The following is a 22994-nucleotide window of genomic DNA, read 5'->3' on the forward strand; positions in this document are numbered from 1 at the left end:
TTCAAGAGTTTTCCACACGTGTTGATGATTGATCCTAATTTGACTATGTTTTCGGTGTGGTAAATGGTGTTTATGATTTAAAATATTATTGTATGGTCATCTAAGATGACCAAGGAGGGATTGTTACGTATTTTAAGAATCTAAGCTACCCACACATAGACCAAAATGAAGCAGGACCAAACATATAAGCCGTAAATACTATACATAGCCACAAGGGGAGCAATACCTTATTGGAGGCTGCTCCAGCCACAGATAGCAGCACTTTTATATATACGAAGAAGCCGAAGTCATTACGTCACCCCGGCTACGCCCACTTGGCGGTCTCTTACCTGTGCACCCAGTGTGAAGAGACCAGAGATTAATAACCACACGCGCGTAGGGTCACGGGCCTCTGCCCGTGGCCCATAGACTTGCAGCGACACCCGCGAGGGGACACGGGCCTTTGCCCGTGTCCCGTAGTAGCCAGAGTTATTATCTCTCACACGTGTTCCACTCTTTAGCTACAATTCCCTCCGTATAGCTTCAGTTACCATGCCGAAACATGCCAACGACTTATAATAAATGAAGTGAGCCTAAAGCAACCCGGGATTGGACAACTTTCTTCGAGAAAACGCAACAGCACCCTGCTTATGAAAATGATTTGGGAAAAACAATTGTCACATATTTTTTACAGATTGTCTCTCACACACAAACACATCAATCACTTTCTGACTCCTTTAACCACCTAATCACACACAGACAAATTCATAAGGAGTACAACTCAAAATACATCAATAGCCTAATTTCCTGAGCATGATACACCGATGTATCCTCGATTTGAAGCTGCTTCCTTAGCTTCTCACATAGCCAGAGGCTGCATTCCAATCTCCACCTGTGACACAATCATTCAGCTGTGGATCATCACCTCATTAAGGGGTAGTTGGTCAGCTGGCAACTATATAAACCCTCTACCAAGCTTTAATTCTATTGGGTTATGTCTATTTGGAGAAATGGAGTCAAGGCTGGTCATGGGGTAAGTGAAGCAGTGAAGCAGGTGTAGCAGTTGTAGCTGGTGTGCTAGTTCATTAGTGATGTTTAAGTTGTTTGAAACGTTTGCTCTCTGTTTTAGTGTCTTTCTCCTAGCGGTGCTCCTTCTGGATATACAATGCAATCCTCTATCATGGGGTATGTTTTTATCAAATGTTTGTTTTATTCAGAAAGGTGTTTTCCATTCTTACCAAAGGCTGGTCTTCTACACTCAGGTTTGGATCCAATGTATGACGATGGTTACACTGAAGTTGGACCTTCTGAAGCTCCAGGATGGAATCCCAAGTATGAAGCTAGTTTCACTGACGACGGACCTTCTGAAGCTCCAGGATGGAATCCCATGTATGAAGCTAGTTTCACTGAAGACGGACCTTTTGAAGCTCCAGGTTTCTATGAGCCTGAATTGCAGATGGACCCTGGATATGAGTCTGGACATGGAGGCCAGGACACTAGCTATGAGTCTGGACATGGAGGCCAGGACACTAGCTATGAGTCTGGACATGGAGGCCAGGACACTAGCTATGAGTCTGGACATGGAGGCCAGGACACTAGCTATGAGTCTGGACATGGAGGCCAGGACACTAGCTATGAGTCTGGACATGGAGGCCAGGACACTAGCTATGAGTCTGGACATGGAGGCCAGGACACTAGCTATGAGTCAGGCCATGGAGGCCAGGACACTAGCTATGAGTCTGGACCTGGAGGCCAGGACACTGGACATGGAGGCAAGGACCCTGCTGCTGTGGAGAGCCAGCATTTCACACCCACATCTCCTCAAGGTACCTGGAATGACTGAACTATCGGTGTCAAATTGTATTGTGTTCATGAGCACTTTCTTACCGCCCCCTTTATTGCCTATCTTGGACCTGTGTCCTTGATGATTAACGCAGGGGGGTAAATTATCCCTCTCATAAACCTGTGGTGGAGGCTCAATCCCTCGCTATGGATCCTGTCGGGAGAAACGAGTCTAGTCCATACGGTTGATGGCCAAGCTACAGGCTGTTATGTTTCATTATCATTCTAATTTTTTTTTTTTTATTCAATGGTTTTGTTTTTGCCTCTAGACATCCTCTCGGTTATCCCTCCCAGTGTCCTCTCTGGGGAAGACACTGGGCCATCCACCAGTCACATGAGCCATCCCAAACCTTCACCTGGTTCACAGTTCATCCCAGGAGAACTGCTCCGCATCGAGAACACGAAGGAGGATGGTGCCTACGAGTCAGAGACCCAGGAAAAGGGTGCAAAAGATGCTCAGGATGCAATGGTCAACACCAGGCCACCTCAACCAAAAGCCACCATGCCCATGGGCTCTTCCGAGCAGCCGTTCCCTTATGACTTGCTGTTCCTCACGGGCCAGTACGCGCGAGGAACGTACCCTGACTTCACCAAAAGTGTGGAGCGTGGCAGAGACGACTGGCAGGTGAACCACTACCGCAGATATGATGATCATGCAGAGGACCAGCGGGTCCAGTCCTTCCCCAGTGCCTCTGATAAGAGCTTTCTGACACCCAGTATGGAAGCTCAGAAAGAGTCTAAAGCAGCAGATGTCTTATGGCCAAGGTCTAAAGGGAGATCCATGATGTCTTACTATTGGTAGCATTGAGTATAAGGGCTATGGTCTTCCTCCCCAAGATGCAACGGTGTCAACGGAACGGAATTCCTTTGTGGTTAATGCAAATAAAATGTACCTCAATGGTTTTGTTTTCCAGACCTGTCTTTTCTGACGCCCTTATTGCTACCTTTTAATTCAGGGAGTTGGTTCTACTTAGGCCACGTTTATACGTAGCAGGGTATTTATAGAAACAAATATTTCCCCCCCTACATTTTCAAAAATAACATTGTGCACAACATCGTTTTCAAAAAAGTTGTAGTTTACATCAAATCGCATAAATACGTCGTCGAGCGCAATTAAAGCCAATCAGAATCCGCAGAATCAACAACGAATAACACGAGCGTCTTCCTGTAACAAACAAAATGTAAACATAGGGCGCTCATATGACGTTAAGCATTTCCTGGTGCATAATGTGACGCTTCAGTACCTAAAACCCCGTTGACACGACAACACATAACCGGCGTTTTCAGAAATCTCAACTTTGGCCGGAGTTTTTAGAAATGATCGTTTCTGTGACAAAAACGGCGTTTTTGTGTAAATGAGAGGCCAAACCGTGTGGAAATATCTGCGTTTTCCCTTCGTGTAAACGGGCCTTTAATCTTTAATTTGTCTGTACTGACAGACTTTTCAATTGATGGTATGAATGTTCTACCTCGACATCATTTGCAGCTATAGAACTCTTTGCCATCAACACTTTGCTTCAATTTGTCCACCCCTTGGTTGTACTTTCAAACTGAGTTATGGTTTCCCTGAAGAATTTAGTGTCCATAACGATTTTGCTGCTAGGTCTCTTTGGGTTCCTCTAGTCCTCTAATTATAAATCACCTGCAAAGATGGATGTGTTGATACCAAGGGGCGAGTTCCCAAATGTCATGGCAACATGTGTTGCTTTCTTGGAACATTTTCTGCCAACAATATGTGACTCATTGTTGACTGGCTTGCATGTGGAGTCCTGTTTAGCCTTCTGATGGAAATATTGTTGGCAGTGTGCCCAGTGTCAAGTATCTCGACATTTCTGGTTTCATTTAATTTTTCTTGTAGCAATGGGTTTTGTGCTGCTGATATAGTTTGGCCCCCTGCTGTGGCAGTAATTTTAATTGTTAAGTGCCACCGAGAGTCGAGCATGGTGGTTGTATAAATGCTTTATATTTTTTTACACCAATGGGATGTCTTAAATCCATAGCGCTTGGGGAGATGTGTCCAGGTGGACACATCTGGGTGTGCTGGGTTAAAGTAATGACCACTTCTGACCAATGAGATGGGAGACCGTCATCATGGTAAACAGCCAACAATCCATCAATCTAGTCCAGTTCAAGCGTGATCATTCCGTTAAAGCTGACGTATCACCGGGTGTGAGTGATCAGCCGTTCCAAGCCTTTTGAATATCCGCCTTCTTCCGACAAAAGTGGGCGTTTCCACCTAGATGTATGCTGGATAGATCAGCCTACCCAGTCGACTGTAGCAAACGTTGCTCAGCTATCTGTTAGTCATCTAGGCCTGCACCCCCACTTGTGATGTTTGAAGAGGCAGATTTTCAAAACGTCTTGTAACGGCTAATTGCACTCGCACCCGTTCCAGGAAAGGTGAAAAGGGTTCCTTTTCCTCCCATCTCATCTGTTCCGTGAACAGGCCAACGTCGGGAAGAGCAGAACTCTTTGCTGAGTGGGTGCTGCTGTGGATATTGGGCGGTGTTTGAAGTCCACACTGGGGACGATGAAAAGCTCTTTGGATCTTGGAAAATAAATAAATATATATAGCTCCTCTAAGCGAATCCACTTGACCCTGACCCTGATTGGTGTAGCGCCCCACTAACGTATGCCTTCTCATCTCTGGGGGCCCGCGGTGGATTCCCTCTTCTCTCTGCTTGGGTTCAGTGAGGCTGTAATGGAGGCCTGTGCTGCGTTCCGTCTGGCTCACTGGAGCCCTTCACATCACCCACTGCTTGATGCACCTCCATTTTGTGGGGCGCGTCCGAACTTTGTACTAGCGTACGACTCATGTTTCCCCTGAGGCACGCTGCTGAATACCCATATTGTGAAGTATGTCTGCGCTGTATCCCATGAAGCGTAGCGGTTTTCATCGGCGTCGTCCGATTCTTTGCGCAAAGTTGCTGTCATGGGGTTGACTGATCTGTGTCAAGATAGAAGTACAAGGCTGTGAATAATAATGAGGCTGAAAGATAACAGCATAATATTAGTACAACGGAAATAATTATATATTTCTGATTTGGTTGTGAGGGTACGCAGACTACATGACAGGCAGGAAACACTGTCAAACTCCAGAGAAATACTAGATCATGGCTTTATTGATCTCTTTTCCATTAAAAATAAAATACCATCTATTTAAAAAAAAAGTACATGTACTCTGAACAGACAGGGGGAGAGAGAGGGACAGGAGGAACGGTAGATAGATGAAGAGCAAACAGGATGTGGGTGGGAACGCATAAAGTATCACAGGAAAGGAGAAGATAAGCAAAATGAAAATAGAGAAGGTGAACAGACGAAATGAACGGTAAGCTGATGTCGCTGTGATCTCTCTCTTTGACTTCAACAAACCTCCTTTCGTCTGTGATTAACTTAGTCCAATACCCACCTGTCAAACAACGAGAGAGAGAGAGAGAGAGAGAGAGAGAGAGAGAGAGAGAGAGAGAGAGAGAGAGAGAGAGAGAGAGAGAGAGAGAGAGAGAGAGAGAGAGAGAGAGAGAGAATGAATGAATAAACAGCGAGAGAGAGACAGTGAACCAGAAGATGGAGGGAGAGGGAGAGGCGGGCATTGATGGATTGACAGCCAGTATGTGAGAGAGGTGAAGTCAGGGGACAATTCGTCATAGAACCGAACCTTGCCGGGGGAGGGAAAATCAAGAGAGGTGAGAAGAGGAACGGAAAGAAAGTGATTGCGGACCCTCGAAGGGATAGAGAGATTCAAAGGGCCGACAGCTGTGGCAGTTGGAATTCTGTTGAAAAAAGAATAACATTCACTCTCTGTTCATATGTTGGAAGAGGAAGTGGAGGAAAGAAGCAATCCACCGTGTCCCCGTGAGATCAATGTCCGTCCACATATTTGTTTCAAACTTTTCGTTTGAGTTTTTTAAAGGGGGAACGGTTAGTTGTTTGAGAACCACTTGATCGATAAAAAATGAAGGGAAGTATTATAATTTACAACAAGGTAAAAAAAACACGGACAATTAATCAAGAAAAACGGTATTGAGTCCTGTCGAACCAGACGTGACGGATTTGTGAAGAAGGCACTGAAATGTATGTGACAATACCGATTAGATCGACTTTATTTATCCCCGTTGGAGACACTGGGGGGGGGGGGGGTGTCACCCACGCACACCTTCTAATAGAGACGGGTACACGACACCGCACATCCAAGAGGGTGTAATCATTGCTCAGTGCACAGCCTATACAGATAAACCCTGTGATCAGACATTTGATGTCACAGTTAAAGCAGTGCGATGCCGTTACAAAAACAACAGGGCTACTGGAGCCTAAAGAATACAATTCACACGTTGGCAATTTGCACAAGCCATTTCCTAAAAGGCTCTCTGTGGAGAGTCTTGGAATTATAAGTACCGACGAGGGAAACACCTTGGTAACACGACTGTTAGGTGGCAGGGGCCAATTACAGATAAATGAATAGGCAATCAACCAAGGGCTTCCACCAGAGCCCCAGTTGGCTTCGTCTCAGAGCAGAGAGAGTATAAATACACACGCGTTTACAGTCTAGGCACACCCCTGGCCTTGTTAGTCTAGACCTTCCCTTCCACAGAACTCTTAATGTCCCGAGGGATAATTAACAGTCACTCAAAACCCTCGTCTGCAAATGTAGTCTTTCGGGAAGAAATCCCGAAGAGCAAACTCCTCATCATGAAGAAATTACCTGGAAATGTTTCGTTATATTTTATTCCCAGTATTATTCACGGGGGAATCATTTCTGACTCACCGCTGAGCACACTACCAGACACAAACCAACCGAACCGACAGTTTGAAAACAAACAATTAGGATCAAGATGATCGGTAGCTATGTTAGTAGCCACGCTACGATCGGTAGCTATGCTACTGATCAACAGCTACAGCAGCTGCTTATCAGCTATGCTACTATCAGCTATGCTAGTATAAGTAGCATAGATACTGATCATCAGCTACATAAGGTACTGATCAGCTGCTACTGTTAGATGCTACTATCATTAGCATTGCTCAGATGCTATCTCTGGTAGTGGCTATGCTACCAAGCTATGTGTGTGCACCTGCTGACTCCCTTAGCTGAATCATCTCCGTTGCCGCTACTTTAGACTTTCGTCCAAAGTGGTTTAAAGTTTCCTGGCGCAGACAGAGTCTCTTCCTGCCAGTGGAAGGCCGGGATCCTTGGTGGATGCCACCACCACCACCACCACCACCACCACCAACGTAGTTTTCATTTCTAGCTCTGTCGACCGAGATTACATCCTCTGGAGAAACTAGGCCACTAGCTTCCGGTCAAGAGACACAGTGGGCTGGCTGTGTGTGTGATGTGTCACGCACACACACGCACGCACGCACGCGCACACACACACACACGCTGTCTCTTCTCTGTTTTTTGTCTGTTTTTCCAACCTTGTTGGGAAAAGGATTGTATCGGCGGGTTTTGTGGGATGTGGTGTTGAGGTACCGGTGGCGGCGGTGGTGTTGGTTGTGTTTTCGGATTGATTGATGTGTTTTTATGCATTGATTGATTGACGGAACGGCAGGCTGAAAGGAGGAGAGACAGACTGTCAAGAGAGGCAAAGACAAAGTTGGAGGAGCAGAGACTTAAAGGCACGGAGACGGAGATAGGCTTCAGAGGTAGAGGAAGGAGGCTTTTTTTTCCTGCGAGGAAATGAAACGCACCCACCACAGACAGGGGAAGACACAGCAAGACACAGAATTCTCCTGTTTGAACCCAACGGTGAGATAGAGAAGAAAACACACACACAAACAAACACCCACACAAACACACCACACCACACACACATACACGCACACAAACAGACCCGTGAGATGATGCACTCTGATGTTTTCCGTGTCCTTGAAGACCATCTCGGTCCATGTGTGTGGCAGCAGGCCCACCTTCTTGCATTCCCAGCATGTATCTTATCAACTCCCCTACGGTAGAAACCCCCTCGGAGCCACCGGAGGCTGAAAGATATTTTTTATTATTATGATCAGGGTTAGGGTTATTTGATCAGTGGAGTAATAGGGCATTGACCTCTGTGTCAGGGCTATGCATGGTCGTCGTCAACAACCTCATCATCGCCGTCGTCTATCGTATCCAAGTGTCAGCTTAATCAGTGTGCTGTGCCCCTAGCCAACCGATCCCACAATGCTGTTTCTCTCTCTGTCTCTGTCTGTCTGTCTGTCTGTCTGTCTGTCTGTCTGTCTGTCTGTCTGTCTGTCTCTCTCTCTCTCTCTCTCTCTCTCTCTCTCTCTCTCTCTCTCTCTCTCTCTCTCTCTCTCTCTCTCTCTCTCTCTCTCTCTGTCCCTCTAACCCAAACTCTCCCTTTCTGCGATCAACCCAGCACACATCTGATAGCCCCCTCCCCCCAGCCCCCCCACCTGTGAGGCACTACGTCTGACAGTTCATGTATAAATAACGCCCCCCATCCCCCCCCCCCCCCCCCCCCCCCCCCGACAGCTACGTTTCCCTGACGATAACGAGAGTGGAGTCGCGGGACGTTTTGACAGCTGGCTTCAGAACCGTGTGCCCCGGGGGCCACACTCTCACCGGACCCCACACACACACACACACACACACACACACACACACACACACACACACACACACACACACACACACACACACACACACACAGACACACACCTACATGTGAGCGTGTGAGCGTGTGGACACGGGGACACGAGGTAATGAGGCCCCTGAAGACCAGTCGACACGGTCCAAGGGACCCCTTGGGCCCCGCGGGACGGTGTGGAGGATCCGTCCGTCCAGCGCTCGGGAGGGCTCGGTGGGGACGGGGGACGGGGGACGGGGGACGGGGCGTTCCGGATATGGGCTGACTGCAGAGAGATGTTCCGGATCACTACGGGTGCCAGGCAGTGACATGAAAGGCAGCTGTACCGTCCTTTCATCGTTGTGTTCATGTATTCATATTTTATTCATCTGTCCATCAACCCCATGAAAACAATCCAGTCTTCCACCTTTTTCCCGCCGTCAATCATGCTAGTCAACCGCAAACCGCCAGTGGTTTGAAGCTGTGGGCTTGTGTTGAAAATCTGCCAGTGTTGGTAAAGGTTTGTTGTACCATGTAATCCAGAAGGCTTCGGTTTGATGCTTATGGTTAAGCTAAAGAACAACTTCAACTTAAATGTTATTTTGTGGTAATGCAGTAACGGATCTTATTTTTTAATGCATTTGTTCAGAAAGAAAATTGCTTTACTTCTGACGGAAGGGAGATGTGTTGATAAAGGTTTGTTGAACTACGTTACCCACAAGGCTTAGCACCAGGCACATGGAGAAAATGCCCGACGTGATAAGAGTTATGAGCTTGTACATGTGTTGGTCCGCTAAAATCATAAAGAGTTCTCGGAAGACATGCTGTTGCGGTTTTGTCATATATAAGGAACAAGCATAACGCCACCTGAGAGTGACATCACAGGTGGGTGTGTCCTAGGTGGACACGCCCAGCTGTGATGTCACTGCACAGGGTAAATGCTGGAATGCCTTGGGATTGCCAATCAACATCCCACCTGGTGGCAGCCACCACACTTCACCTCAGTTGCAGAGAAGGTGAAGGGATATCGCTGTTGGATGAGCCTGGGAGACACGACGGATGACCGGCTCTCTCCGTGGAGGACAGGGTAGGACCGTTCCTCCTCTAATCACAGGCTGTGTCAGCGACAACGCACAAATGCATTGAACGTGTTCTCTAAGTCTTGTCTGCTCAGTTCCTCACGTCAGATAGCAATTCATCGCCGTCCTATTAATGCTTATTTTGAGTGTCACCAGAGTGTCTTGACACTCCCACCAGGACCTTGTCTGCCCCAAAACCATTCAGGGTTTGTCATTTACAACACTGAAATAATCTTTCATTGGTTTTGTGAAGGGAAGTCATAATTAATGCTTGCGGGGGGACGTTGTGGGGGTGAACTGTGAATGTAATTGTTAATAAAGGACTCTGTATTAAACTGCTCCCGCTTGAGCGAGGCAAGAGTCAATAATTCTTGGAGGAAGGAGCCATATTGGTTTCCCTTCCCTTTTGAAGCAATAACTGTAAGAATATATAGCCGGCGGCGTGGCGACGGAGGAATTTTCGCAAACGTAATGTAAACGTTAGCAGCTAGGGAACAAAAGAGCCACAAATCGGGGCGCATCCCATTGTCCTCCTATGGCGAGTCAGCACTTGCTCACGGCCTAAACCTCGAGATCTTCCTCCCTCGTCGCCGTTCAACCCGCTGACAGAGACGCGTAGTAAAGCTAGAGAGCTAGCCCGAGGCTGCTGTGGACTCAGCAGTGTGTCGGATCCACTTTTTTTAGACGTTTGCCCGTAAAGAAAGCACTATTTTTGGATTGGCAATGAGTTTAACAAATGTGTCTGCAATGCGTGCATGTTTACTAGATGTTGGATCAGTGTATGCATGACGCCTACCAAGTAGAGCATCTGGAGATTGTGGAAGGGGGGGTGGGAAAGGGAGAGTAACCACTTTAGAATGACATCCTGGCGGGGCGTGTTCCAAATAGAATCGGCGGGTTAGAGAACACGACACTTGTGTTTGAAGCTGAGCGGTGCCTCCGGTTGTGCTGTGTGAAGCTCAGTACTTTGTGTTTCCGTCCGTGCCATGTTAAGATAGCTGTAACTTAACCCTGCTTGTTCAAACCCTGAAACCAAGTGGCTCTGGTGGCTCTGTACCCAGAGGAAGATTCCGGATGAAAGAGGAGGAGGATAATTGAAACTAGGAAAGAGGAACTTGAGTCTCAACTCTGGGCCGACAGAACATACGTTAATCTGATCCAAATTTAACGCAACCAACGTTAGAAACCACCCGACATCAATACAGACATGAGGCTTTCATTTTTAAAAGCAATTATCCATCAATTAGAAAACGATTGGTGGCTTTTGTTTGTGGTTAATTTCTGTCAGGGTTTGGTGGGAGCCAACAGTTGTGTTCATGAGAGGTCTCCATTACAGATCAATGGAGAGCTGAAAGGACATACAGAACAGAGTGGAAAGGACTGGAAAGAATAGAGGGACTCGTAAGGTCCTTGTGTTCTCAGCCTCAAGGCCCATCGAACAGCCTGCTTGTGAGGTTCACACTTTCTTTTTCCTTGTTTGAAGAATGAAAACACTGAATTGATAAAACATGTACACAGAGAAATGTTTCTTATCTAACCGTTTCAAAATGGCAACGAGAATTTACACATAAATAAATAGTAAGTAACAATTCAAATAAAAATATTATTTGGTTTGAGTCCTAGGGCCAATATTACCTCTGCGGTTGGTGATGGACCCCCTTCGACCTTCTCCCACAGAACTGAGGACCACTGCGGGGTCGACCATCGCTCTGACACCTCAAGCTCCAGCGCTGGAGGTAAAAGCACACACACACACACACACACACACACACACACACACACACACACACACACACACACACACACACACACACACACACACACACACACACACACACACACACACACACACACACACACACACACACACACAGATGTTGGGCCGTCCGCTAGTAAATGAGCTCTGTTTCTCCATCTTTTTCTATCAGTCTGCCTGGATCGATGTCGCTCTATGGTTTTCTCCGTATTGCGTCACACTCACTCCCTCACTTTCTTAATCTCTTTCTTATGATATCAACATTCCCTGCATGGTTCCATCCATCTTTTATCCACTTCAGCGTTCCCTCTCGTTTCATTCTCGCCCGGGTCTCGGGTCATGTCTCCGTGAGAAGGCATTGCAGTGTTAAATTGTCCAAGGGGGGGGGGGGGGGGGCGATAAAAAAAGAAGGTGTGGCTAACTTTTAGCAATGTGCTAAGGCTTGAGTTCTGGATCCGTGCAGCACGACGTTATTAGGCCAAACTCGACCGCGTGGGGCTATTAGTGGACGGTGATATAAATGATGGACTGGTCCACAGCGGCAGGTCTGGCCACCCGGCGGGCTGGGACGGCACTGGGCTGTAGAGAGAAAAGACAACTTCCCACTGTTGACCTTTTCTCTCAATGTGTGGAACTTGGAGGAACAAATCTAGAAGGTTCTAGCCAACCGTCAGCCTCCATTGGCTAGGTCTGGTGGTCGTCCAAGCTGGTCTTCACTCTGTCTTGTCTCACTGCTCTGTTTCCCTGTCTCACTGCTCTGTTTCCTGTCTCACTGCTCTGTTTCCTGTCTCACTGCTCTGTTTCCTGTCTCACTGCTCTGTTTCCTATCTCACTGCTCTGTTTCCTGTCTCACTGCTCTGTTTCCTGTCTCACTGCTCTGTTTCCTATCTCACTGCTCTGTTTCCTGTCTCACTGCTCTTTCCTGTCTCACTGCTCTGTTTCCTGTCCCACTGCTCTGTTTCCCTGTCTCACTGCTCTTTTCCTGTCTCACTGCTTTGTTTCCTGTCTCACTGCTCTTTCCCTGTCTCACTGCTCTGTTTCCTGTCTCACTGCTCTGTTTCCCTGTCTCACTGCTGTTTCCTGTCTCACTGCTGTTTCCTGTCTCACTGCTGTTTCCGGTCTCACTGCTCTGTTTCCGGTCTCACTGCTCTGTTTCCGGTCTCACTGCTTTGTTTCCTGTCTCACTGCTTTGTTTCCTGTCTCACTGCTCTGTTTCCTGTCTCACTGCTCTGTTTCCGGTCTCACTGCTCTGTTTCCGGTCTCACTGCTTTGTTTCCTGTCTCACTGCTCTGTTTCCTGTCTCACTGCTCTGTTTCCTGTCTCACTGCTCTGTTTCCTGTCTCACTGCTCTTTTCCTGTCTCACTACGCCGCAAAGCTGTGTTCCCGTCTTTAGAGTGGAGGCATTGAACTGGAAGTTAAACTGTGCTTGGTTTTTCAATTGTAGGAATTTCAATAAACTGAAATGTGTAAAATAGTTGAGTCTATTGTGTAAGTCTCGCAGAATCGAATGTAAATTGCATTTCAAATTGCGCAGGGCACTGCAGGCGAAGATGTAAAAGAAGTGATAGACAATTTGCAATTTGCGACTTGCAATTTTCTGGCATGCTTTTGTTGGATAAAGTGACTAATTCCGGTCTAACGAGAGGTGAACGCGCACCTCCATTCCCCGGGCAGCGAGACGGACCCAGCGGTGATGTCACAGGAAGCCACACAGCTGAGGATGGTTCCGCTGATTACTGGAGGAGCTGCGCACCAACATTCACCTCCTGGGTCTATTAAGGCGCGCATAACTCCACCGGCGTGACAGTGTTGAGGCTGAGGCCAGGCACTGCTCGAGTATCCCAACGGCATCTTTGAAGCACAAACGGAAATTTGTAGGCGCTTCACAATTTCAGGCGTCGTATTTTATAAACATTTCAGGGACAATGTCAATAGATACAGAAAGATCATTTCGAAGAGAAATGTAAAACTAATAAAGACGTAGCACTGCATACCTCTCTTTTGAATCAGAAGAAACTGCAAATAAATGGGAGTTCAAGTGAGTACTGCAGTCATTTTACAATGACTAGATTGTGGGTTAAAAGTAAGTTTATAGTGGTAAGTTAATAGAGTTCAGAATGTTAGTTATTATTGACCACGGATACAGTTTTTACAACTCTTTCCACTTTTATGAACTTCAGTGAATGTCTGGGTTTTAGAATTCCACAGTTTCTATGTGGCGTTTAACGCCTCTCTGCCCTTCCTGTTAGAAACTAATATAAACCGTGACCTGGAAACTAGCCCTAAATTGTGTGTGTGTGTGTGTGTGTGTGTGTGTGTGTGTGTGTGTGTTGTATGCTTACCCAAGCCAGTAGGTTCATGGTGGGTGCAGTATATATCTGTGTAAGTGTGTATTTAAAACTGTGTGTGTGTGCATGTCTGCGACCTGTGTATGGTGGTTTTTTGTGTGTGCATCTTGAATGTGTATGCATGCGTTTGACTGTGTGTAAGAGTGTGTGTGTGGGTCCACAACCTGGCCTTGCTGTAAAGATCCAATCTGCAGGCTGGTAAATGCAGGTCGAAGGTCAAGGAACTGTTGAGTTGCTGTTTAGGAAGAAAAAACACGCTGACACTCTCAGTCCATATCCAGCTCCAGTGGTGGGCAACCACAACACCATCCATCAAACAAGACGACAAAATGGAAACATGATTTCAGAATTCAAAATGATACTAAACAGAAAAACTCAATGTGGCCCAAAATAAACAAATAAGCGTTTTTGCTTAGAGCTAAGCGTTTGTCTATCTTTTTACACTTTTTTCCATTCCCGAGTCGTTGCCTTTTTTCCTTCCACTCGTGTTATTGTCATCGTAGAGACATCGGTATGAAATTAGTCTGAACCTAAACGACTAATGGCTTCCGCCGCCTTGGTCAGACGAAACGGTCCGCTAACGACCGGCGGAAGCCGTTACCCGTGACGTCGACCAGGCTTGCTAACTGCTCCGCGTCTGAGCTAAGCTAATGGCGTCTAATTCACTTCGGCTACGGCGGACCGCAAAAAGGCAATTTGCCACGAGCGCCGCAACGGCTAGTCCCGCCGTCATTAGCCCGGCTCGTTGCCGCCGCCGCCGCCACTGACGTCGCCGTCTCGCGGCTAGATTTATATCCGCTGGCATTTCGGGAAGTACCCCCCCCCCCCCCCCCCCCCCCCCCCCCTCTCTCCCCCAATCCTGAACAGATAATCTCCAGGTCTATGGTTAGACATGTCCTCCCTCTCCTCCACTCTTCCCCTTCTCCTCGTCACCCCCTCCACCCTCTACTCCCCTTCCACCTCTGGTGCATCTTGATATAGGAGCCCACGGCAGCTAATTAGCCTGGCGCTAAAATTCAAATAATTTGACGAGGAGAGTGCAAGTGAGAGAGACAGGAGGGAGAGGGAGAGGGAGAGAGGGAGAGCTGAAGCGAGGGAGGGGTTGAGAGACGGAGAAAAAGTGTCTGGAGAGAAAGAGATGCGCGTACATTTCAAGAGTTCAAAAAATTGAACTTTTTACGCTCATACGCATGACGATTAGCCGCGTTGCCCAATCAGCGTTGAGCTTGACCCGACGTCACTGGCAGAGAGTAGTGAGCTTGGACAGAAGCATACGGCCGACATCTTTCTTTATTCTGGGTGGAAATAGTAACATAGTTACGCCATTAAATGCTTTTATGGAAACATTTTTAGCGAGAAATGTGCATTTTACTTTCATAATGTTCGCTCGGTGAATGTGAAGGATGTTTGGTTTGATAATTATGACGAAGAGGGAACGCTCCGTTCACTGGCATGGAGAGAGTCTCTGGTTACTAAGCAACCTCAACGTCTTGGCGGACTATATCTGCTGATCAACACTACGAATGCTGGAAACACACCAGACACACCATGTGAAGTTATTTAACCCGATTATTGTTATTTATATCCGAGATTATTTAATCTAACCCGATCTAAACTCTATCACCCAAACACGGCGGCGTTTGGGTTTCCTACCTCGGACTCCAGCGCAGCCACGGCCGACAACTTTCTTTATTCTGGGTGGAAATAGTAACATAGTTACGCCATTAAATGCGTTTATGGAAACATTTTTAGCGAGAAATGTGCATTTTACTTTCGTAATATTGGCTCGGTGAATGTGAAGGATGTTTGGTTTGATAGTTATGACGAAGAGGGAACGCTCCGTTCACTTGCATGGACATGGACTCATCTAGGCGCGTAGGAGCGTAGGCGCGTTAGGAGCGTATGCCCATTTTTGACACAAAATGGTCAAGCAACATTTTAGCTGCGTTACGCGCGTAAAAATTACGCGAGATACGCGTCTGGTGTGGCCGTACCTTTACAGCCGATGTAAAAAGTTGTGAAATAATGTTGTTGTTCTTTTAATTGTTTGTTACTCTGACCGTTCTGTTTGACATTGTGGAAAGGATGTTAGTGAATGATCAGAGCATGATGCATTTTAAACGGCATCACTTTTGGTTTTGTGTCTTAAAACAATTGTAGCTGACGATAAACATCGCCAAATTACAACGAATAGCTTCAGTCTTTGAGGGCATAAATAGGCCCAACGATTGGCCCAGTTTTTTTATTTAGTTTTACAAGTTAAGAGCAGGCCTGATTTGACTAATTGGCTTTGCATCCTTTCCTTCTGCCCTTGTAGTCCAAGACATGCTGCCCAGAAGCTTTCAAAGTACAATGCTGCCACTGGTGGATTTGTATCAATTCACATAATTATCCCTCCCTGCTATTTTGTAGTTCACCAAAACACCCTGAAAGAACTTGAGTCTTACGCCACCACACCATTAACAATGCGAGCAGGCCAATTACAACCAAGTGCGCAGTCCTTCCTCCCTCACTTTAAAAAACACCAGCAGCCACTGGTGTACGGTATAATATCCCCAGTTTATAGTTATAGGGCATGATTAGGAAAAATGGCTCTCATTATTACTACTGGAGTTTACGCACGCGGGTTGTGCGCGCTGAACCTCTAGTTGTAATTATACCCATAGCAATAATGTGGAAACCCCAGTCGATCGTGTAACACATTTCTGAGCACATAATATAATAACATTTTGCCTATAATTGTACAACTTATATCATTCGTTCACCACAAATGACTCTTAAAGGCACCCAGTGCAACTTTATGTAAACATTCAATGAAAAATAAACATTCAATTTCTAGTCTTTTTTACACGTAGTAAGTTTCAATAACTCCATACCATTACATATCGACATTCAAGGAGCAAAGATGAGACGTCGCTGTGTGGTGAGAACTGATAGAAAATTGTAAACAACAACAATCGCCGGTGGGGAGAAGCCATTTTTCCATTGACTGGAAGCCTGCTTTATTTATTGTAGGTTACAAAAAATAAAGAAAATGGCGGCATTGTTGTTGTTATCGATTTTCTATCAGTTCTCACCGCACAACGACGTCTCATCTTTGCTGCTTGAATGTCGGTATGTAATGTATGGAGTTATTGAAACTTACTACGTGTAAAAAAGACTAGAAATTGAATGTTTATTTTTAAGCCTCGAAAGTTGCACTGGGTGCCTTTTTAAAAGCAGTGCCAACATTTTTATTTTTTTTAACCATTCAGCGAACAAAAGGTAACAGGCTGATTATCATTTAGGGGGCCAATCAATGACATGCAGAAGCATCATCAACACGCCAACTGAAGTGGTTTGAGAAATACTTTCTACTCCTCATTAACATATAAGGTAATTTACATTTCCTACAGAGAGAATACTACCTCAGGGGTAGTATTATTCAGGAGATTTTCCGGGTACAAATGTCAAGATATGTGGTTGACACAAACGGCCCATCAGGAGAATATCAGGATTTACACGTATGTCTGAAAGCAGCTAGTGTGTGAGTCAATTTATGGTAACGGGGGTAATTGTTCAATGGAAAGTGCAGTAACTATATGCATATCAATTATTAAAGATTTTTAACTGTTTTTTAGGGCAGAAAAGAGCATTGACATGTTAAAATGCAAGGCAACTACTATTGGGTAGTTGAAAATAATCATCATCATTGAGATTAAAGATCTCTTACAGTGTCCTGGCCAAGACAGTCAGCAGTAGCCTACAGTCACACATAGCATACACACCAAAAAAATAAGAAAAATAAAACAACTAAAACAGTCTGCAGGGGGGAGGGAGGATATCAATATCGCAAGCCATTTCGGGAGGCTCAAGGAGGAGGGTAATGTTGAGCAACAAAGTGTAGTCTTGTGGTGGGCTCTACCTCTATAGACATAATGTTTTTGTTCTGTGTGATAGGGACACTGTCTCTTTAAGAATCCCGTGACTTCTGTGTTGATATGCCGGTTGGTGCGATGCTTGAATGAACGACCCGCCGTTGCTTGTCGAGGTGTGATAATTGTCTCTTCCCTCATTTTATCACAATTTCTACAGTCTATAGACAGAACGCCTTACCTGGGCGAGTGTGTCGCTGTGGTGTGTGGTGGGTTCTTACCTGGGCGCGCGTGTCGATGGCGGAGCAGTTATGTTTAAAAACATAACGTCTTACCAGGGCGAGTGTCGCTGTGGTGTTTGCGCGTGCGTGTGTGTTCTTACCTCCGCGTGACGTCTTAGCTCGGTGCAGTGGCGTAACAAGGCAACGACGGGCCCGTATGCAGGATGTTCAAGGCGGGCCCCCCCCCCTCCCGGGGGGCTTCGTTACGATTGTTGACGGGGGGGGGGGGGGGGGTGGTTCGGAGCGATTGTTGACGGGGGGGGGGGGGGGGAATGGAGCGGAAAAAACATTTTGGGCCCCTGATTGGCCCGGGCCCGTACGCGCCCGCATACCCTGCTTACCGCTAGTTACGCCACTGGCTCGGTGAGTGTCTCGCTCCCTTTGTCTTGACGTAAGGTGTGTGCGCATGCGTGCCTGTGTGCGTGCCTGTGTGCTTCCATGTAAGTGTCGCGTGTGTGCGGTGTGTGTGTATGCAGTGTGTATGTGCGTGCTTGCGGTGTATGTATGCGTTCGCGCGTGCTGTGTGTGTGTTTGGGAGCTGCATGCTGCTTGGCACATGCGCACATGAGTAACTTGAGTAACTGGTGCGACAGGCCTGCTATTATAGTAGTAAGATATTGATTATAACAAGTTATTAACTTTTTTTTCTGCAATAATTCTCCCGCCAGAAGTGGTCATTGTGTGAGTTTGTGTGTGTTGTGTTGTGTGTGTGTGTGATTGCTTTTGATTGTGTAAATGTTGAGGAGTGGAACAGATTTGTCATATCGGGGAGCACGAACAAGAAACGTGCTCTAATCAAAGAACATACTACAATCCTGTTTGTTTGTCCCCCGTTCTGCCTGCCTCTCGCTCTGTCTTTTGAAGCAGTCCTGAGAATACTTTACATCTAGGATGAGGTGTGTGTGCACCTGTGTCTGTCTGTCTGTCTCCTGTGGAGGAGCAGGTCGCCATCAAGGACATCAGTGATCCCTGCTTTTCGTGTAGTCTGTTTGCTGGGCTTGCAGGCTTACTCTGGATAGAGAGCGAGGGTGATGGGTGGATAGATGAATAGAAAGAGAGATGACTGATGGAGATAGACAGATACTGTAATTGGATTATTGGCTATGATACCATCTCTATATTGTTTTAGTTACTTTAATGTTGGAGGGCTGATCCTTCACTCCTTTTTGGAGAACATCGATTCAATCATTCATTAACAAGCTCCTTGCTGCTGATTGGCTGGTTGGAGTATGTAGGTATAAGGTAAATGGTTAAGGTGTTTGAAGTGTCTCAAAGCCAGAGATGATTAAAATAGTGAGACAGTACTAGGAAAATCCTGCCTTCCTTATTCATCCAAATGAATGCACAACTATTTGAGGCGTTCAGTTTTACAACAAAACTTCTACTTGTTCCTTCATAAGACAACGCTAAATATGGATTTTTCTGGTGGTTGTCCCAGCCAAGTTAAACAAATCTCCTTCTTTTCCGTACATCTTTTGCAGAATATACTACCTATTCTATCCCACAGAGACATATTCCAGTGCATATGTGTGTATGCTAACGTACACGTAGTTTGTTTTCCTAGGTGTGTGTGTGTGTGTGTGTGTGTGTGTGTGTGTGTGCGTGTGCGTGTGCGTGTGCTACCCATACTATATCCGTCCTATTCGTATGTTTCAATTGCGGTGGAAATATCTCCCCAACGGAAACACCACCCCCTCTATGCATTTCCAGTAAGAAGTCAGACTTTGTTCCGAAATACCCGACACGGAACATTAGGTATAATGTTCCGGAACATTGTGTAACCCGGAAATTCTATTGTGCGCTCCCAAACCTTCTGTGAAAGCACATAGTTAATCAATGTTGGCTAGCCGTTACAGAGTGTTGCATAGGAACTTTCCACCTAGTCTCCTTTTTGATTAATAATCTATTTAGTTTGTTTGGACACATTTCTCTAGAGATTAGTTTAGGAATTGTAGAAGGAACAATTCATAGAGGCTACAACACTGCGTGATGAAATCAAATTGTGTTCTATTCTGCCACGTTAAATGACCTGGAATACATTACAGCGGATAATAATAATGGTAGATTAAAACGCATTAAGAAAGTTTCTCAGCTGTTTGTTTTGCACACATTAGATGTGCATAAAGAAATGAAGACTAATAAAGAATCAAAATTTCCAAACAATGCTGCGTATGTGTGTAGACTACCGTTTCACACGGCCCCTCTAGATAAATCAAGTCCATTACGTACATACTCATTTCCCTATTCAGGGAGAACCAGAGGAAGAACGCAACGAGGGGCGGATGACAGGAAGGGAGGGACGGAGAGAGAGAGAGGACACAGAAAGAGTGATGGATAAAGAGCAGAAACAAGACAGAGAGAGTGAGAGAGGGAGAGTGAGGGGCCGGCGTTTACCATCAGCTTTACATAATGTGACATCTGTGGGTCCTTTTACATTCTTCATCCATTCCATCGCTCTCTCTCTTCCTCACTGTCTATGGCCTCCTCTCTCTCTCTCTCTCTCTCTCTCTCTCTCTCTCTCTCTCTCTCTCTCTCTCTCTCTCTCTCTCTCTCTCTCTCTCTCTCTCTCTCTCTCTCTCTCTCTCTCTCTCTCTCTCCTCTCTCTCTCTCTCTCTCTCTCTCTCTCTCTCTCTCTCTCTCTCTCTCTCTCTCTCTCTCTCTCTCTCTCTCTCTCTCTCGCGCCTGTCACCGGCCGGAACCATCTGTGAACCAATCGGGTCGTCGCCTCACGCCCCGTCAACCAGACCTAAGCCGAGACCCCCACAGAATGCCGAGCAGAACCACCAGGGGGCCGGCAGTGATGGGCTGAAGCCCCCCCGTGTAACCCTGTCACATGGCAGGTCCTCCATCATGCATTTAAACATGAGTACTCTGCTGCACACACACACACACACACACACACACACACACACACACACACACACACACACACACACACACACACACACACACACACACACACACACACACACACGCGCATGCGGTGTGTAGATCGCAAACAGGACCCCCCCATGTTCTTACACTCGCACCAAAGCCCCTGGGAGAATAAGGAGTTTAATATTGCACGCACGCACGCACGCACGCCTCTATGCCACAAGTCCTTCAGATGGGTCGAGCGGTCCTGTCACATGGTTGTGCACGGTTGTCTGCTTTGTGGTAACACAGGATGCTTAGGAAATAGCAGCAACAACTAAGTAGCAGGAATCAAATCAAAGAAGTGGGGGAAAAGGATAGAAAATGTATTAAATAATAGGAAAATACATAACAGTAAAAAGACACTAGCAGCGATTCCAGAGGATTTGGAACATGGACATGGGAATAAGAGTATAAAGCGTGAACCTTGAATTGCGGTGCTGTACATTGAGGGTCCATAGGAAACGATAGAGCCTACCTTGCTGATCAATGTCATCACCAGGCTCGTGGAGAAGCCTCATTGCGCTGGGAGGTGGTCTGTGAGGGGGGTTGTCCGTATACTGGGATGCTTGCTCCCAGACAGCAGCAACGTGAGCATGCTAATGCTGATGGGTGCCTAAATGTCTTCAATTCCCCCCCCCCCCCCCCTCCCCGCACCAGATCACCCCATTCCTCCTCATCCCCCATTGGCAGAAAATATAATTGCCATTATCCAGTCGTTAGCATATGATGGCATGTCGTTATCCCATCCTCAATTACAATCTATTCTATCCACGACAGGACTTTATAGTCACAAGGCTGCAGTGATGTTCAGCAGGACGTGAAAACGACCAGCCATCTACCAGCAGACGCGCCAGGCCGCGGGGTAGAGTCTGAGCTGCAGTGGCCTCACTGAGCGGTGTCCATATGGTGAGCGACATGTTTGATTTTGAGCCATCGAGACTCGGACTAGATGTCCTTTTCAAGAAGTTTTCATGCGCATACTTCTACCGCTCCTAACCTTTTTATAACCTTGGATTTATTTTTATAATTTGCACCCACAATAAATATATTAATATTCGATTTTATTTCTGTAGCACCTTTTGAATAGGAAGAAAAAAATAATATCTAAATAAATAAATAAGAGACAAACGGTAAGAGTCGACAGCACATCGAGCCATTGTACAGAATGCGGGAGCAAGGTTACGCAGAACAATTCCATTATGAATCTGTTTGCTGAATCATTTACCGCCGCTTGGAGAATCTATCCCAGCCTCGTTGACAACAGCTGTTGATGAATCAGTCGGCTGGGTCCATTCTGTAGATCATTTAGTGTCTGGGCGGAAACACCGGGAAGGAGCAGGTGCGAAGGGAGACTAACCAACTCGGGTCCAACACACCCCCTCAGGATGTCCCAAGCTGACCTTCACAAGATGGCCGATCTCCTCAGACATATGTTGGGTCGTAACTGTGATGATAACCAGTTGGCCGGAAATTCTTAGTAGTTAGTCGAAAAAAGTGGTTGGGAGGCTGGCTGATCGAATACTGATTTTAAATAAAGCTCAACAAAATAAATATGTACATGTTTCTCTTTCGAAAAGCCTAGTTATAGGAACCATGTTGTCTAGTGGCTATGGTGTTCGACGTATGGATGTTTGCATATGAGGTGGTCGCCAAAAACGTTTAGTGGTACACCTAAGGTCCAAGGTCGGGAAGGATTGCCCTCAGCGCTACCTACTGCTTCATGACATGTATCTGAACTCGTCGTAAGTCGCTGTAGTTAAATCCATGTGCATGATTGATTAAATATTCATAAAAAGAAGATCAAGGTTAATGAGCTGGTTCTGATAGCTATCATGGTCTCGGTCTCTCCTAGCAGTGATTAGCCCTGATTATCCTCACTGTGCTACCGATATAATAATTACTCAAGGTGTTTCAAGTGACGAGGGCTTTAAACAAACCACGTACACGCTGACTAAACCCCTCCCCCTGGCTCCCGGCCATGGGGTCGGAGGTCAGGGACTCACTGACGACAGGGCCTCCTCATCAGTGTCTGCGCGTAAAGCAAAGATCACGATCGACGTTACCCCCAGCGCACTCGTCCTTGATCTGACATGATTCTAACGTCTTCACATCGCGCAGGTATCCGTTTAATCTGTGTAGCCCCCGATCCCGCCACGCCCTGCTACGCGACTGGGCGTCAAAAGCCATAATCTCTTGAGTGTAGGACGCTCTTAGCGCTAAGCTTAACTACTTCAGACTTTCGGGTCGGCGGTGAGAACAATGCCGGGGCCTTGGGGAGGGAGGCTCAGCCCAGAGGACATTTGTCAGCGCTCTTCGTGTGTTTACTGTTGGTCGACTGCGTTTGTCAGGGCTTGCTCAAGTCGTGGACGGCCGAT

The 22994-nt window shown here is 46.5% G+C and overlaps 1 protein-coding gene and 1 long non-coding RNA gene across 2 annotated transcripts; both read left to right on the top strand.

Moving 5' to 3' along the window:
* The first annotated feature begins 959 nt into the window (after nt 1–959).
* LOC130369946 (uncharacterized) lies at nt 960–2734 on the top strand. The gene is made up of 4 exons (XM_056575568.1): nt 960–1012; nt 1109–1164; nt 1242–1805; nt 2091–2734. The coding sequence occupies exons 1-4, from the start codon at nt 990–992 to the stop codon at nt 2621–2623; spliced, it is 1176 nt and encodes a 391-aa protein (XP_056431543.1). The 5' UTR covers nt 960–989; the 3' UTR covers nt 2624–2734.
* Nucleotides 2735–9346: 6612 nt separating this feature from the next.
* Nucleotides 9347–22295, top strand: LOC130370002 (uncharacterized). The gene is made up of 5 exons (XR_008892940.1): nt 9347–9471; nt 10800–10912; nt 11087–11199; nt 21397–21525; nt 21920–22295. It is a non-coding gene; the product is annotated as an uncharacterized LOC130370002 (long non-coding RNA).
* The last annotated feature ends 699 nt before the right edge of the window (nt 22296–22994 follow it).

This window comes from Gadus chalcogrammus, chromosome 17 (genome assembly GCF_026213295.1).
Source record: "Gadus chalcogrammus isolate NIFS_2021 chromosome 17, NIFS_Gcha_1.0, whole genome shotgun sequence".
In the NCBI taxonomy this organism is placed as follows: Eukaryota; Metazoa; Chordata; class Actinopteri; order Gadiformes; family Gadidae; genus Gadus; species Gadus chalcogrammus.

Excerpts from the sequence above, each read along its gene's own strand:
- LOC130369946 (XM_056575568.1), top strand. The coding sequence starts at position 990 with ATGGAGTCAAGGCTGGTCATGGG. Across the intron at positions 1,165-1,241 it reads ATGCAATCCTCTATCATGGG|GTTTGGATCCAATGTATGAC; the intron begins GTATGTTTTTAT and ends TTCTACACTCAG. Across the intron at positions 1,806-2,090 it reads CACACCCACATCTCCTCAAG|ACATCCTCTCGGTTATCCCT; the intron begins GTACCTGGAATG and ends TTTTGCCTCTAG.